Consider the following 18,586-nt stretch of genomic DNA (forward strand, 5'->3'; position numbering starts at 1 on the left):
AGGGGCCTATGAGTAATTTTGCTTTTTGGAAAGTTCTGTGCTTTCCAATATTCTATAGTTAAGACATTTGATTTTTATAGACGAACATCTTTAAAAATTCAAAAACAAAAATACCTAAGACATGGTGTGGCTTTCTGCTATTAAGAACACAACTGTTACATCAACATTGTAGTATTTATAAGGGATTGTGCAAATGTTCCCAAGGAATTTTGAAAAAAAACTATTACCTGCTAATTACAACATAAAATATGTCACAAAATCATTCAATCCAATAAAATTAAGTAACAATTATTCCTTGATTACCTGCCCCCCAATGCGATGCCCACAGTAGGAACTGGGTTATTTAGAGGAAGAGTTTGTAAGAACTGTTGGCTTAAATTAGCTAATTCCTGTCGTCCTGACTGATTTGCTATCTGCATCATTCATAATAGTGTTCTCTGTCTAGACAGGAAACACCTTTTAATTTGTTCACCTCTTGCCCATAAAATGTCATTTTAAAGGTTTGGAATTTGAAAGTGTTGACATACAAGACAAATGGAGATTTTGGAGCCTGAAGGCTTGGGTTGGTCTCTCAGATCCGTGGCCCTAACTGTGTAGCTTTCTGGCCTGCAGTAAATTAGCATTATAACATTCTGTGCTATGGGATCATTGAGGACCCAAGCAGACAAAATGCAGGATGTAATTTTAAACTCTGCTATATGTAATTTAGAATATTTATTCACCTGAATAACTTAATAATGTATATAATTTCAAGAGTGATATTAAGTTCAATGGTGTTGGTAATTATTTTTCTCAAGTCTGTGAGCATATTAAGTAAGGGTCATTGTTATTAATATCTGTGATATGTGTCTATTGGTGGTAGTTGCTCTTCTTCATTGCTCTTTTTATATATTTTTTTAATTCATAAGACTCAGCTTGTGTTTCAATTAAAGAAAATATTCAAAGTTATCACAAATTTATTTTTAAAAAGTTTAGTATTTAATAAAAATAGTAAGATACTACAAAATTATCTTCTTTAAAATATTTTTAATAGTTTACAAAAATATTTTTAAAGAAAATACTAAAAGATATTACAAAAATCTGTTTAAAAAAAGAACTTTTTTTCTGTTAACATCACTGACTTCACTATTTATCTAACAATAAAGATTTCTGGATGGCAAACTGCTTGATATCAATAAAGACTTCCAGCCGCATTACGGGGAAGGAGGACGCATTTTGGAGATCCGCACTCCAGAGGCAGTGACCAGCATTAAAAAGCGAGGAGAAAGTCTGGGCTACACGGAAGGGGCCTTGCTGGCACTCGCCTTCATCATCATCCTCTGCTGTATTCCTGCCATTTTGGTGGTTCTGGTCAGCTACAGACAGTAAGTATCCCTTGATCAGAACATGGGATCATCGAAAAGCCACCCCTGGGGACATGGCTTTGGAGTCCCAAAACAGGAATGGTGCACACATTTCGGGGACTTCTGTATCCTTCTTTCACCCAATGGCCTTCCTTTAAGGGAAATCAAAACAAACTTCCAGCATTTCCCACAGAGTACTCATTGTTCCCATGCTCCTAATATGTTCTCCTCCGATAGGACTGTTAGGTTAGCTCCTGTGGCTATGTTCGTGCTCTTAGGTTCCAAGCCTCGGGAGGGAAGGTAGCAGGGATCCTAGGGAGTGTCATATGCAGTGGAATGACATGCGCAGATATCCCTGGTCCCGAGGAGGGTCTGCGACCTAACCACATGGTCGCGACAGCATTGTATCCATGTTGTTAAATTTGCATCTGTGTTGGCAAAATCACTTAAAAATCATGGTATGCCATAGGTCATTTTCCATGGGGGGTTTTTCCTTCCTGGGTAGCCCTGTGAGAACCTATATTGTAACATACAACCAGGATATTTTGGCTGTGGAGGCCTTCCATTTTTCTCGTTCCTACGGGCAAATGTTTCCATTTAAAATATCTATATTTGTCTTATTTAGGCCCTTCGAAGTAGTGAAGTAATTACAGCTAATGTGAGCATCTGTATTCGAAGTCGTCTAGTAAGCTATTCTTTATTTGACACTAGGTGAGGGGAACCTTTGTGATAGAGGTCTAGGCATATTGATAATGATTGGTGAAAAGAGTTCTGGAATAGGTTAAGAAGAGTGGTGGCCCTAAGGGTACCCCAAAATGCAAATAAATAACAGGGATCTCCAGTCATATGAATTAGTGACATAACATAGAGGAAGGAATAATGGCAGAACTGACCTTCATCATTTAAAACACTTACAGGAAGGACTCAACCAGCACTTACATCTTCTTAAAATGCTGTCTTTGTTCTCGAACACTGAGAATTTTCTTTTGAATTAAATCAAGCAAGGTAATTCCAACCTAAAAATTGAAAAGTAGGCTCTGCATGAAGATGCCATAGGAATATCTTTCATCACAAAAGCAATGTGAAGTTGCAAATACAACATTTAGGTTGATATATTGGAGTCTGAAGTATCCTTAACAAATCAATTGATACACCAAATCTAAAGCCTATGAACCAACTTAAGAGTGGACAAATGTTTTAAATTTTTAAGCCATCAAGCCAGTATTAATTTTCATGTTAAATCTAATCTGTCTTACAGTTATTCTTGTTCATTGCATTGCTTCCCAAAGGAATCCTGTAGCAAGAAAACCAGGGAGGAAACCTCTTATATTTGACACACAATGCAGTGAACAAAATTGAAGCATCCTAGACATTATACTCAGTGGTCTGAAATTTAACAAACCACTAAGATGCTTAGCATTTAAATATGTTGTAAATGATTTAAATTTTTTTTAGTTCAGTAATCAGATCGACACTCTATGAATTCATTTTAGTTATAGCTTTTTGTAAACTAACAGAATTAAACAAAATGAGGTTTGCACTGCTCATGTTTCAAAGTAACATTCTAATATTTACACATCTAATGTTCATATTTTTATATTCTGCTTATAAGAAAGACTGGATGGATGGCTATTCTTTCGTATTAACATTCGTTTTTGAAATTCACTATACACAGAAAAGTTAAGGGGCAAATATGGAAAGAAAGTGCCATGGATTCATGACCCGGGAGGGGCACCTTCCAACCTCTGCTGCAAAGAGAAGCCCAGGGTATAATCCAGGCTTGTCGCCTGACTCCATCCCTGTAACACACCCAGGAGGCTGAGAAGCTGATTACAATGATCAGATCATCTTTACTATTCCATTTCTCCATCAGAGTTCAAATTCATGTCTCCATGTTTTCATCTAGTTTTTTTTTTTTTTTTGCTCCATTTAGTTCATTTCTTTGTTTCCCTGTAATGAATGTTTTCACAGCTTCTGTGATGTTGCCAGTAATAATAAAGTGCTCCCACATTCTGACTTTCTGAATGGAGATACTTAGTTTCCCTGCTGTGTCATTAAGTCTGTGTCATTATGAGTTTAACCGGTAAATTATTCATCATGCAGAATAAATCAGATGTTAAAATATTATGAATGCAGCACTTCTAATGTAAATTTCTCTCTTTTTTACTCATTGCTTTTCAAAACAGGTTTAAAGTGTAAGTATAATTAACATCTTGCATATGATTTTACATACTATGAAAAGAAAAACCCCAGATACTCCTTGTATCTATCTGCAGGAGGTGTATACTTTTTAGTTCAAATTCTCTTGTGCTTTTGTATATACAGAAGTGAGCTGGTTTTTCACTTTGGGATACAAGGGGGGAAATCTGAAAAAAGGCATTTTGCTCTGATAGCTTCCACACTTTGAGATCTTGGTTTTGAGGAAGGAACTAACCGTTGGTGTCCAGGACATTCAGAAAGGGCTGCAAAGCTCTAAGGATAGAAGCCCGGGTGTCCTAGGTATCCAAAGGAAACCAAAACTAGCCATCCCCCTCCTCTTTAGGAGAGAGATCCTCTGTAAACTACACAACCTCTATCAACGAATGTCAAAAATGTTTCAAATCATTTTAAGTAAAATAACTCTTCTTTAAACAGATGGGCGATGAAAGATAAAGAAAAATTATGTATCTTGAACATTATGCATCTTCAGCATTGCTTCCAATTACGAGATCCATTGAATAATCACCAATTATTAATCACATTTTTATAGATAGCTTGCCCCCACCTTTAATATTACTATTTCATTTAACTTGCATATATTTCTACTGAATTCTACCCGTTTTTCAAGGGTAAATCTTTTAAAGAACTGAAGGGGAAGAGGATATAGGAGAAAGATACTCTGTGGGGATGCTTTTATAATTCTGTCAGTTTATAGGTTCGAATATTTGTGTTCCTGATGTTTTTAGTGGGTTCGTATGCTAACTGATACATACATGATTTCTAAAATGAGTTTTCCAAAACATCCTTGCCTTATTCAAGCCGCCAAGCTGAGTGCACCAAGACAGCGCGAATCCAGTCGGCCTTACCTGCGGCCAAGCCCGCGGCGCCCGCACCAGCACCCGTGGCCGTGCCCCCGCCGCCCCCGCCTCCCCCCGGGGCGCACCTGTACGAGGAGCTGGGGGACAGCACCATGTAAGTAGGCCTTGCAGCTGCCCTGACAGGTGGGTGTGATGGATGCTGGGGGGTATTTCATTTCAACCTGATGCGGAAATGCAGGTTACTTGAATTACGACATTTTTCTTAGGAAAAAAAAAAAATTGTTAAGATGAGAACCTAAGAAAAGTTGAATTGAAAAATAATAACCAAAACATAAGCAAACAAAAACCATTAAAAACTGAGTAAGACAAAATGTGCAGATGTCTAGCTTGAATAGTCTATTTAATCTGGAACCCTTCACAATTATGCAGATACATTTTTTTCTCCAAAATTAAAAATACATTCTGAATTTTTTTTTTTTCTCATAGGAAATAAGGAAAAATAAAGCATAATCATAAAATAGTAATTCCTGATTTGGTATCAAAAGCCAACTCCTATTTGGTAGTTTAAAACTAATGTTATGGTTTAAATCATAGACTTTTTAAAGATACTATCTTAGGATATCATAAGACAGAGTAATGAAAATCTGAAACCTGAATGAAGAATTAAATCTTAAATATCCAACCACTTAAAGAATATGCTTTTCATTATATTCCTCTCAAAAGAGACTACTGTGATAGCTTAGTATTTCTCCCACAATATTTAGAACCTCTAAGCATTATCAAATCATCCACATTTGAAAAACGTTTAAATTATTGTGAAAAGACTTCACAGATATTCCCATAATGATGCTACCCTTATAACCTGATTCCTTTTGGAGTTATTTAACTTGCCTGTGTTTTAAAAATTAAAGAGTAACTATTTTTGGACATGACATGCACAACAACCAATGATGTTATAAAACTTTGAATATGACTGAATTAAATCCAAGATACCTTTTAGCAACTGGAATTTGGTGGAGCTGAGGGACTAAAACACATTGGACTATGTTACATTTGTAGCATTTACTAGTAGGAATAAAGCAAGCCTCAAAAATTATGAAATTTACCTTTTAATGGAAAAACTGGTTTAACCACATGTATCAATATTCTTTGCCATATTAATACTATTATACAAGGTGATGTTAAGAAGTTTTAAAAATGTTAAAATTGATTTTTATGTTGTATATCTTAATGCTAAAATTGAATTTAATGTTTGAGACCTTAGTGCTTGGCATTTTATTTCTAAAATAATATGATACAAGATTCATGCTTTTAAATACAGTTTTTAAATTTTTTTAATGAGTTGATAACGATGGTCTCTTTTTGAATTACTGTTGAATGTAGGAATTGAGCCAATATGATTTGATTCTCTCTATATTAACCACCTCTCTCCAGCAAAAAAATACTCAGAAGCTAAACAAGACTTAGGTGTAAAGTTTTGTTTTATCTGAAAATAGTGACATATATTCATTTTTACTTAACAAAAGTAGATATACTGTAACATCATCTGGAATCAATATAGTTTGATGGTGACCATTTTCAAATAGCAACACTTAAGGACTACTTTTATTTGAAAAATTGTGGTAGACTTAGAGAATTTTGCAATTATAATATGCATTTAATGAAGTATTTTGAGTTCTGCACATTTAAATATCTTTAACAAATGTTTAACCTATCTATTTAAAAACTTTATACCGGGATTCTAACCATAAATTACTAGAAAATAGACTAGCTCCAAAAGAATTATTATCAAATTTAAAAGAAAAAAAAATCAAAGGTCCTTTTTGAAAAAAACCTTAATGATCTAATTAATAACATCATACAGATTCATCAGTTCCTCTGTAATAGTCATCACAGAACTTGTATATTTACTTTGTTCCAAACAGTATCAATACCTTCTTTATAAATCAGTGTGGACTAATTTTTCAATTAGGACATAGAAATAATTCTCAGAATCTCATTTAAAATATCTCCTTTGGGATTGAAATCAACCATGTGTATTGAAGGTGAATTTTACCTAGGTATAGGAAACGGACAGCTAGCTATTTTATGTGATGAGACAACCAAAGAAATGCCATATGGTTTTGTCTAAAATATTATTACATATCATTCTTATGAGTAAATACAAAGAAAATACAAAAACATGCATTTTCTTTTCTGGATATACCTATCAAATGTTTAAATCAAGTTCCTGTTAGTATTTTCATAATCACCTCAAATTAACTATAGTTCAAACTCTTTTTTTTTTTTTTTTTTCTGTTGCATGTTTTCTCTTTCCCACCTGTGGATACATAGGCATAAGTAAGTAAATAATATCATTCTAATACGAGGCATTAGGGAAAAAAGATACAAGAGAATAGATTAAGTTTTACTCTAAATGTAGTAATCTTCATCTTTTACCATGGAGTCATTTGCCTTTTAAAAAGAAAGTTCTACCTTCCATACCTCATTCCCTTTTGGTGTCTTGAAAACCTGTGCCTCCCAAGAAGTGTATCAAAATTCTCGCTTTTAATTTGTTAAAAGTATTTCAAGGTGTCTCTCAATCAAAAGTGATGCGGTCCCATTATATAGATAGTTCTTTCCAAGAAGAATTAAACCAAGAACAAATGTATTTTTAAAAAATTGCCAAATAATGTGTCAAGTCCATTTATTTTAAAAAAAAATGACTTTGCAAGATCAGGAGAAGGGTTTGATGTCTGCTTAATCCAAATTGTCTGTCCTTCCTGAATTATCCAGGTGGGCCTGATACCCCAAGTCCACTTGTGAGGATTCTCCCTTTGTAGTTTGTATCTTTGTGAAATGACTCAGTAACAACTTCAGCTTTATATAGCATTTTATTGCCTCACCTGTCATTCTCCTTTTTCATTGTGGCCACCGTAATTTTTATTCACAGTATTTCCTTTTATTTCATTCCTGCTGTGTGGGTAAATATTAAACAATAATCAAGAAAATGTTACTCTGTTTGAGCTTGAGAGCAAAATCTGAGGAGAGACTATTGAAAACCAGCCAGCCTTGCTGGGAGAAAGGTCCTGATGCTTTCATTACAGACACTTGCTTATGTCCTTTCACTTGGTTGACTTTATTTATCACTCTCAGCCACTGAAGCTCAGTGTCAGTGTATGAGCCACTCTTCCAGGGATATTGAAACTATGTAATTTGAACATAAGTCTTTTCATTAAAGTTGGTCTTGACCAAAATTTGATGCAGACCATATTCAAAATCCATGCCAATAGCCCCTCTTCTTATTTGTACTGTTTATAGCATTTTAAAATGGATTCAGCTTAAAATTGAAATGGAAGGGAATAACCTCTGTCCAGATTCTAGCATAACTCCAATTTCTCCATTGTGATTTTGAACTGAACTCTATGAGAGAAATTCTCCCACCTGTCCTTGGAGACTTTAATTCTCTAATTTAGGAAATAGAGAATTCCTTTGTGTATTCTCTTCTAAGCTTTATCTCAGATAGGAGAGTACTTTTAGCTCCAGGACAGAATGACTGAGAGGAGAGATAATGTTACTGAATCAGATACAGCTAAGGATCCTTTTCCCCCCCGAACAGACTGCTCTGAGCACCCTCAGCCAAAGCAAAGGATATGAAACCATTAGCCAAAATGCTGGTTTGCAATTTGGAGAATCATGATTTCGGCATAAGGGAACTGTTACGTGTGGTCATGGATACTTTGCTATATCTAACTAGGAAAAAAAAAATCAGTCTACAGATTGAAGCATTTTTCTAAAGAAAAAAAAAGTGAAAATTTCTCATGCTACTCACAGCTCTCAAGCTTTTCTTGCCCTACCTTTCTGAGAACAGGGACATGAAAGTAATGTCTGGCTTCCGTAGATTAGTGTTATTTGGCCTTTTATATTTTGAAGTCATAATGAGAACCATAAAGACATCTTTCTCGTGAAAGCTATGTCACAACCTGTTTCCTTACATTTCATTATCTTCTTTTCTTTCAAGTCTTTTCCTTCTCTACCATTTCCAACAAAGCAGGGGAAATAAGGCAGTCTTGGAAGACAGGAAAAGTCCCCACACTGTGATGCCCTTTTCTTCTTCCAGCACTATTGAGACTCACAAGCAGGCTCATGTAGATGGATCCCTTAAGAACAACCAGCCCAAGTCGGCAAGAAAATACACCCTGACATCTGATGAGGACACCTTAAGTATCCACAGTACTCTTTATAAGGAAACTCTAGATCCAAGACCAACAAATTCAGACTTTTTACTAAGAACAGATTTTATAGACTCATTTTTACCCAGAACACAAGCCCGGAGTAAGTCCCTGAGGGGCCCAAGAGAAATGTTTCAGAGGATGTGGAATCAGCCGGTCCGCTTCCCTCAGAGACCAGTGTGGGAACTTCCCAGGGGACCAGAAACCATAGAGCTGGAGCAATGGCAAAGCCACAGGCAGGAAGGTGCAGGGGAAACCACAGAGACCCTTCCAAACAAAAGAGGTAGCAGTAATCCCCTGCCTCCAGTTGGAGATTCGAATGTTGCCAAGAGAGGAGAAACAAGGCACGGTGAACCACTGCTCATACGTGGAGCAGAGCCCTTGGAATCTCTGTCTTCAGACTCCTCATGTTGCTCTCCTTCGCCTCAGTCCTCCTCCTCCACTTTGCTGACTGTTTCAAGAACTGTGGAACTCCAGTCCGAACCTGGTATCATCCTTTCTCCTGCTGACTGTTCCTTGGAACTTTCTCCTTCAGTACCCTGCATTTTAAACTCCCCCGTCTTTAGGAGAGAGACACCCACATGTATGTTGACAGTTGAAACCAGAAGGAACATTTTTGAAATTCTTCCCAAACCACCAAATATCTCCCCTCTTCCTCCCCCTCCTCCACTTTTTCCACTTTCCACCCCCCCTTCTTCTCCCTCTTCTTCTCCTTCACCTCCTCTACCTTCACTCACCTCCCTCCCTCCCCCATCCCCCCCTCTTCCCTCTCCTCTGTCTCCTCCAACTTGGGCTCCGTCCATTAAGTGTGTCTGTGTACCCGTTGTTAAGCACACTGTCAATGTGACACCTGCCGAGGAAATCGAGCCCTCTGTCCCACAGCCACCAGCACCCGCAACAGTGTGTCGTGCAGATCCCCAGAGAGAACCAAAGGGCATCCTCAAGCATATTAAAAACTTAGCCGACCTTGAAAAGTCGGTAGCTAACATGTACAGTCAGATCGAAAAAAACTTTCCACCAACACACAACTCAAGACTTGGAAGTAGTTGTCCTCCAGAGACAGAAAGTGTGGAAGTCACTGAACACGACCAGGGGAGTTTGCACAGTATTGTCGAGGGCCCTGAGAACCCACCTCACAGTCAGTCTGCCTCACTGTAATGCTCTTCCTCTTTTAACTGGACAACTCTTCTGTTGACTGAAATCTTCGAGAGGAGGCAAATTTGAACATTTAAAGAAGATTCCGTTCTTTTACCCTAAACTCAGTGCAATGCTGTTTTTTTCCTCATTTTTTTTTACTTTTAAAGATTATTAACCTCATCTTTTCTAACTCATATTATAGATTTACCTTAATTTTCTTAACTACGAAGTAGCATTGTTTGTCTGCATTTATTTAAAAAGTAAGTAATTTCAATCTATTTTTCAATGGGAATATGTGGGCAAGAAAGTTCGATCTCCAGCTTAAACCAATGGCTTGTTAGCATGTTAATGCAGTAATGCCTACGTTTACTTTCTGATCATAGTTTTATTGAGTGCTTCAGAAAAAAAAGCAAACTGTTAAAATAATCTAAAAAAAATGATATCATAGGTTCTGTTCTTTCCTTGAAGGCCATGTATTTGGTAAGTTTAAACACTACCAAAGTAAAAATGTTATGTATCTAGAAATGTAGGATTTGACAGATATTATGGTATTCCAAAATAAATCCCAGGTGCTGTAAGATGTAGTCATCTGTTTTCTTACAAGAACATTCTCTATTCTGGCTTGCTTTTATCTTACTAGTATGCTTATACATTTGAAAAATCTTTTACTTTTTCAATTATGGTCTTACTCTGTTTATTTCTCATTATGTTTTTTCTTCCCTTTATAATGAAAATAAATCTTGTTGGCTTTTGTAAGACATTTCAATTTTCCCACAGATGTTTAAAGTGGTCTTCAGTTTTGCTTGTCCACATTTTGGTATCATCTCATAATGTGCTATCATCTCATAATTATAATTTTATCAGAAGATTCTCCTTCAAAGAAAATATTTTTCTCCAGTTTAATAGTTTAATAAAGAAATTCTAATCAGTTTCATCAAAATAAGTTTCAATAAATGTCTACGAAGGTTTATCTACTATGAATTTAGTTACTATTTGAAAATTAAAAATATTTTTATTAAGTTTATCAATAATGTTTGTCTATCAAAATTTTAGAAAAGTATATTAGCTTCATTTCTAGTTATCTTTTTTAAAGATTATATTTACTTATCTGAGGGAGAGACAGAGATAGCAAGAGATAGTGAGAGATAGCGAGAGATAGAGAACGAGCAGGGAGGAGAGGGAGGAGCAGGCTTCCTGCTGAGCAGGGAGCCTGACTATGGCTCGATCCCAGGACCCTGAGATCATGACCTGAGCCGAGGCAGGGGCTCAACCGACTGAGCCACCCAGGTGCCCCAAATAGTTACCTTTCATTACTCTGGATAAATCATCCAAATTTAGTCATACAAATAAAATATAAACACATTAAATAGAAATCAAGAAGGAATATATCTAGTGAACTGTCATCAGTTTTATATAAGCCTTTACTCTTTGTATTAGGCAAATAGGATAAAAATGTATACTTTAGAAAGAAATTTTATGTTGTAGTTGTTCTCAGAACTCAGCTCGGCAAAGTCTTAAAGGCATCAGCTCAGCTAAGTGCTATCTTCTTAATGAAAGCTGCACTTGACCAGCAAGTAATTACACGGTTTTCCCATATAACACATGGAATAAATTTTATTTGTAATTTCCCACTTTGAATACAAGTGTAATTATTTGATTTCTTCTGCAGTTTTAATATTGTAGAAGATAAAAGTCTACACAGGAAAACAAAGCACAATTTCAAAATATAGGCAAAAGTCTTGCTTGATCATTTCCACTGTAAGTATATTAATATAGGCTCAGGGCCCCATAATGCATCATTCCAAAGGTTTTGTTCAGCTCTTACATTATGTGACATTTCTTCAAGTATTTGGTCTGTCATCCCTAATAGTATCAGATTTTTTAAAAAAGCTATAAATCTAATGATTTTCATTAGCTCCTCTGATTCAGATTCTTTTCATCCAAATCAAGAGTAATTTTCTTCTTGGGGTTCCTGAACAAGATTTTTTTCTCTCTTTCACTGAAACACTTCAGTTGGAGTTTTTGTTGGCAGCCAGTTATATGCATGAGAACTTGTGCTATTTGGCGGACTCTGACAAGGTATTATTCATGAGTGTGTAAGCCTTTGATATGACTGTGTGTTTTTAAAAAACTATTTTGTATCGACTTCTTGGATATGTGAAAGAAATTCCTTGATAATGTATTCTCTAAATAATTACAAAGAAATATAAAAACTCCAAATATCAATTTTATGTAGGTATCTACGGCCTTATAAAATTTACTTAGTCTAAATGTTTTACTAGTATCTTAGGCTTTTCAAATGAAACATCCATTCCCATGTTTTATATTTAATCTAGTTTTTTACTTACACATTCTGTTTAGAGATCTCTGACTTCATCAGCATGAGACCTATAAATAATTCTTTGAGTACACAGGCCAAAATATTATTACTCTTCTCAATCCCTGAGCCCCCACAACCTGACAGCCAACCTCCAGAAAAAGAACACCATTTTTTTCTTCTGCATTTATTATGTGCTAATTAGTGTGTAAGAAATTATTAGATACCTTTTTAAAAGACAAAAGTAGGTTACCATACATTTTCCTTATTGTTAAAAGTAAGCTTAATGCATAAAAAACGTGGGAAGTGAATAACTAATACACACTGGATATAATCTACATAAAAATGCATCAGTATTATATGACTGGTCTTAGAAGGATGTACAGGAAGTCGTGTTAATTGAAAGCCCACAGACAATGATACACAGTAATTCTGTTGTGTGCTTTTTCCAAGTCACATTCTGCCTTTGAGCTGAGACAAACAGTACAAATAACCACATGAAAGATAACAAAAAGTTACTTGTTAACTAAAAGTTAACTAAAAACAGTGTAGCTCATCTCTTGATACTTTATTTTCTACATGTAGGGAAAAGGCTGCTAATGAAAAAAGTCAGCTTAAATATCCTGGAGAATGAAGTCCAGCTTTGGTTGGACACTTTATATCACGTATGTGACTCAATTCTCATTACTAAAACCAGAGTATGAGCTGTCATTATCTGTTCTCTGAAAGATACAAATTGAGGAAACTTCTAAATGCTTTAGAAGGATTATCATTCTCATAACTACTGGCAGAATCATAGAAGCAAAACTCAGTAAAGAACCATTTCAAATAATGAATTGCCAATAAGATTAAGTGAGCATTATACTACCATTATGACCAACCATTTCAATCAGTAATGCCTTAAGCACTTAAGATTTGTTCAGATAAGTAGACTTATTTTGTCAAGGCCTTGTAATATTTTAAAGAAATTCTCTAGAGAGATTGTTTTGTTGGACTTTAAAGTTATGTGTCTCTACATAGCAGTTACTAGCTTTGTATACTTGGTTCATAACAGCATAAAATATGTACAGTACTTTAGGTCAACTGTAAATAATAGACAAAAAAAATCGTTATAATTAATGACATTCAACACTAAAAGCATTGTATACTTCCCCCCCCCCCCAAGTACAGTGGAACATTTCCCCAACTTGTGGTCCATGAACTTTATAAATCTGTATGGTAATACTGAATATGAAATGAAAATGAAAGTATTCAGCTCTTATGTCTCATAATGTCATTGACCCTTAAAGCTAGTCAGTATTCTGCATTTTATTTTTAGAATAAATTGATGCAAACAGACAAAAAAACATCTTACCAACGTTTGGAAGAATATATTCTAGGCATCGAGGTCATTTTTATCCTGTATCGATATGCTCTTCATGTATAAAACACATCTTTTCCCCAAATGAGTATCTTATATGTATCAAGACTTGTCTAGGTTAGAGATGATATAGAATATTTTTAATCCAGTTGATAATAAGAGAGTCAAAGTGTGTTATTATACACCACTGAGATAAAATAGATTGTGTAAGGTGTGCTGTTGATGCAGCATGAGAGTCTGTTTTAGTAATGCAGGCATGAAACCTCGATGCTCCTGTCCTCATAAACTGCCACAGAATGTATTTCTCACTGAGACAATTTTTAGTAAAAATTACCTTATTTTTTCCCAGATTAAAAAAAAAGCCCTTATCTATAATTTCATTTAATCTGAAACTCTAAGTTGTTTAATACTGATTTCTTTGTTTCTGCCTTGCAGGAGAGGTTATGCATCAGAGGTAAGGGCTTTATGGTGTTATATAAAGCTTACTAGGAAAATATTTGCTGTATAGGCAGGACTGATTTTCATTCTTTCATAGGTAGGGTATTTTCCTTTATTTCAATAAAACTTATAAGTATGCTTTGCTATTTATTGTCTTTTGTACCTGTTGCTGGTTTGTTCTGGGGCTTTAAGTGGGTGAACAAATATCAAATGCTCCCCTTTCCAAGGATAAATATATTGTTTCCTGAATTGCTATTACTCAGTATTGTGACATTCGCCCAGATTTTTTTTTTTTTTTCCTAAGGCTAGAAACTTACTCTAGCAACCTGGGACTTTTGTCCCTTTTACCAGAGTCCAAAGCTCCTTCCTAACACATGAGAGCTTAAGACCTTAGAGTTTTCAAGAGTCAGACTATGAGAAATCTCTGGCTTCTCCATCGTGTTCATGTGACTCTTGGGTCTGTGGAGAAGATGGTGGATGTTCTAGCCAGTGGGATTTGGCCCAGCTGTCCTGAAAGTGGTGCCGTGGCTGAGTTGAGCAGACGGCTTCCCAGTCAAGACAGTGAAGTGAGCTCACGACCCGACTGGCCACTAGTTTAGAATGAACAAGTCCTAATGTATTTGGAAATCCAGAAGAATGCATTTAAGAATAACTGGTTTTCAGGGACAGGTGTCATAGCTAACAGATTGGATCAGACTATCTCTACCTTCAACTTCCTACTCCTTTAAAGGAATACCTTAACTAGACAAAGTCACTCACAGCCGTGTCATGGACAGTCGATCCTCCCTTCAGTCACATGGTTGTTCTCCTGGCCATTTCCAATGGCTGGTTTGCCACTGGAATGGTCTGCTGGAATTTCAATGCCCAAGTTCCCAGTGTCATTCCCATGTAAGATTTGTGTTGTGTAACCATTCCCTCAAGGAGTGGATAAACCAAAACTTGAACTGTGTCTCTTGTTCCCATGTGTTTAAAGGGTAAATTATCAGGAAACAGACCAACAGATACCATGTTTCCTTTGAGTGTGGGTGAGGCTGAGAGGCAGTAAGGAGTGATCCCTGCAAAATCCAAGGAAGGACAATTTCCCCGATCACAAAAGAATTTCCAAAATCATGCTCAATGCTTGACTGTAAGCAGCCCAGGTTTTGGTAAAAAGACAAATGGGGAGCATTTCTTAAATATGACGATGAGTATGTTACGACTGTATCATTATGTTATGCGCTCTACCCTTCTCAGTAATGAACCTGATTATACTTGATGTGACTGGGGAGGAAAAAAAGGGGGCAATTTAAAACAGAGTTAAGTTTGTTCAAAAGGATCCTGTGGCACTTGAAATGCTTTTAAAATTGTAAATAACTTTTTACCCGAAAAAGTTTGAACCAAAAAGTTATACAGGTTTTCATTTATTAAAGGTTATTAACTTCGATGTTAATTAAAACAATGATGAAATGCAAACTAATTCTTTATTTCACATTCCAACATCAATAGTCAAAATATTGGTGGCTATCACAGGAATAATAACTCATAATCCCAAGGTAACCAGTTTTAAGCTGTGGCCTTTTTTTTTCTCTCTTTTCAATCATGATCTCCCTTTTCCACTGGAATTATTTTCTAAACCTTTTTCTATTTTAATTTCCTTTGGCAGCAACAGCAACTCCTGAGGCCTTCTCTTCTTAAACCAGAGGTATCAATTTCCTTTTTCTTTTCAACCTTGCTGAGTCACCACAATATTTTATGTAACGTTAAGGCCCGTCCTACACGCAGCAGAGCGTAATCACATGGCATGATTTTATAAGACAGAGAAGGGGTGGTTTAAAGTGGAAACAAATACATAAGTAAGCAAGCAAATCACTTCTCTCTTGCTTGCGGGAGCTGAAATTCCAAATTTTTAGCTTCATTCTCTAGGAGTTAGACAAATAAGACCTTTGCTCCTATTGAAAGCAAGCTATCATTGAATGAGACAAATTATGAACCAGATCAGTCACTTGAATTAGTGGATCTAGATTCATCAGAACCATTCCTGAGATGAGCTTTGGAATAGGCAGTGTTTGAGGAAAGAAAGCTGGTGTCGGCACTGAAATATGTGATAAATAGTCTTTAATCATGTGATTGAAAATATACAGCCTTGGGCACATGTCTACTTCAAAGTGCCTGTGACATTTTCTTCTGCAATGAGGAAAAGATATTCAGAATTATATAATAAATGCATATAATTCATACTTATGCTCATACGCTAATTTTAAAAAAATGTTAATTTTAAATGTCTCTTCCTTTTGGCAGATTTAGTATTTTATAAGTTCCACTTAAAAATTATTCGTTGTATTCCTAAAAAAAAAATAATAACAGAATCTTAATTTTATTAGAGGGATTTTGTGATTAGAATTTACTCTCCAAAATTTGGAGGTTGATGGGCAGGAATATTCAGATTTTATAAAGTTTTAGCAAAAATTTCTGTTTAGGCATCTCCATAGACTATTGAATCAGATAAGTTGGACTTAAAATCCAAATGCCAATTCCTGGACGCAAGACTTTGGTCAAGATATGCACCCTCTTGAGTAGCATTTTCATCTTTTATAAAATCTTGGCAGTCATATTTAGTGTATAAGCTCCTACCACAGCAACTGGAGCATGGTAGGAAGAAATTCTGTAACTGGTACTCATGTTGTTGCTGTTGTTTGCATTAGCATATATGTTTATTCTTTGTCAGATACTAAATCTTGGCTTATATTGAACACCACATCAAAAACTAATGTTCTATACATTGGCTAACTGAACTTAATAATAATAAAAAAATCGTGGCTTCTCTGTGGGGTCAGCAAAAATGTGTGGCAACAGAGACTGAATGGAGCAGCAGGGGAATCTTAATAGTTACCATGTGCTTCCTCCATTGATTTATCTTTTTCTGAATAATTGATGCTCTAGCCTTCAGTAATGGATGGTAGAAGAATCTAAGAGGTACCCTTCGGATTATTCCCTTCTACAATCCTCTGTCTCTTCCTATCCAGCTCAGACCACAGAGTGACCGATTGAATGAAGGATTAAGTTTCCTGAATTTCTTCCCAGTTGCTTCTGTCCTTCTATATAGTATTTTTAAACTCATCTGATACCAGATATATATCGTAACTACCAAAAGCTCAGCTTTATTCTCCCTTTAAGAAAAAAAAAAAAAAAGTGTGTGTAAAGAAAATTGATTCTAAGTCTTAAAATCTGAAATCCTCTCAGTTGCATTATGTTTCCATAGATATTTGTTTTTCATTATTGCTAAAAGTTATTAAGATTCAACTTAAAAATCTTTTTTTGTTTTTAATTGTGGTAGAACAAAAATTAGAGATCTTCCCTCTTAACAAATTTTAAGTGCATAATACAGTGTGGTTAACTATAGTAACACAGTGTGGTACAGATGTTCAGAACTTTTCCAGCCTGCTTAATTGCAACTTTATATCAGTTGAAAGCAGCACCCCATTTCCCCCTCTCCCCACCCCCCAGCAACATCATTCTATTTTCTGCTTCTAGGAGACTATTTCAGATACCTTGTACAATGGAATCATGCAGGATTTGTCCTTCTCTGACTGCTTTATTTCACTTAGCATAATGTTCTCAAGGTCATCCATGTTCTTGCATATGGCAGCAACTACCTTCCTTTTTAAGTCTGAATGATATTCCACTGTATTTACGTACTGCATTTTCTTTATCCATTCTTCCATTGATGGCCATTCAGGATTCAAATTTAGAATCATTTTGTGGTCTTTTCTCAGTCTCCATATGTATTAGATTAAGCATGCATTCATCAAGCAGTTTCAACTTTTAGTTCTGATACCAGTTTGCTTCATTTAAACCAATATAATCACATTGAATTTTAGATGCCTCAAAAATCTAAGCCCACCAATAAGAAAGGAAAAAACATATTAGTTAACTTAGTTTGAATAACTTAAATTTGGACTAAACTTTGTCCCAATTCTTATTGCTCTCTGTTGACCTCATTTCCCACCCTCCCCCTTTCTGTAATGAACACTTTTTGTTGAAATAGACCTACAGACATAAAAGTATACAGATCATTATGCACAGCTAGATCTATTTTTACAAAGTACACTCTCCCTACTAGCTCTCCAGAAGCCTCTCCATGTTGGCACTCAGGTATTCTCCTTTCCCTAACCACTCACCTGGCTGCTGCTTCTTGCCCCTAAGATAAGTAGTTCAATGAAATATACATACATATATACATATATATATATATATATTTAATATATATTAAAATAATATATATTTAAAAGTTAGCTTTGTTGAAGTATAATTAACAAAATTGTATGATATTTAAAGTATACATTGTGGTGATTTGCTGTTTGGTGAGAACGGTTAAGTTCCCCTTTTTTTTTACTTAACAGATTTCAATTACACATTCAGTGGTATCAACTGCAGTCACCATGTTACACATTCAATCCTCAGAACTTTCTCATCTTATAATTAAGATTCATACCCTTTTACCAACCTCTCCCTACTTTCCTCACTCCCAGCCCCTCACAACCACTTTTCTAATCTCCATTTCTGTGACATTTTGTTGTGACATACATTTTGTTTGTATTCCACATATAATTGATAACATCCAGTATTTGTCTTATGTGTCTGGTTTTACTAAATATAACACCCTCAAATTCCACCCACGCTGTCACAAATGGCAGGACTTTCTTCTAAATGTAGACCTTTACAGCGCAGTAGCAGTATCTTAGCCAATGAGATTTTTGTGGTTATTTTTTTGTTTCTTCCACCCC

General features: G+C 35.6%; 1 protein-coding gene across 17 annotated transcripts in view; it reads left to right on the plus strand.

The window, feature by feature from the left end:
* The window catches only part of PCDH15 (protocadherin related 15), an 813,949-nt gene that overhangs the window by 784,947 nt on the left and 10,416 nt on the right, over positions 1–18,586 (plus strand). For 4 of the 17 annotated variants that reach the window (XM_021696061.1, XM_021696062.1, XM_021696068.1 and 1 more), the window contains 5 exons: positions 1,146–1,364; positions 3,530–3,538; positions 4,362–4,514; positions 6,695–6,700; positions 8,361–9,729. In XM_021696061.1, coding sequence (XP_021551736.1) covers positions 1,146–1,364; positions 3,530–3,538; positions 4,362–4,514; positions 6,695–6,700; positions 8,361–9,729 — 1,756 coding nt within the window. Of the gene's footprint in view, positions 1–1,145; positions 1,365–3,529; positions 3,539–4,361; positions 4,515–6,694; positions 6,701–8,360; positions 9,730–11,721; positions 11,788–13,820; positions 13,840–15,465; positions 15,505–18,586 lie in introns of those variants that run through there. The other 13 variants (XM_021696071.1, XM_021696072.1, XM_021696069.1 and 10 more) reach the window with 7 other exon arrangements.

Source organism: Neomonachus schauinslandi, chromosome 6, assembly GCF_002201575.2.
Source record: "Neomonachus schauinslandi chromosome 6, ASM220157v2, whole genome shotgun sequence".
Classification (NCBI taxonomy): Eukaryota; Metazoa; Chordata; class Mammalia; order Carnivora; family Phocidae; genus Neomonachus; species Neomonachus schauinslandi.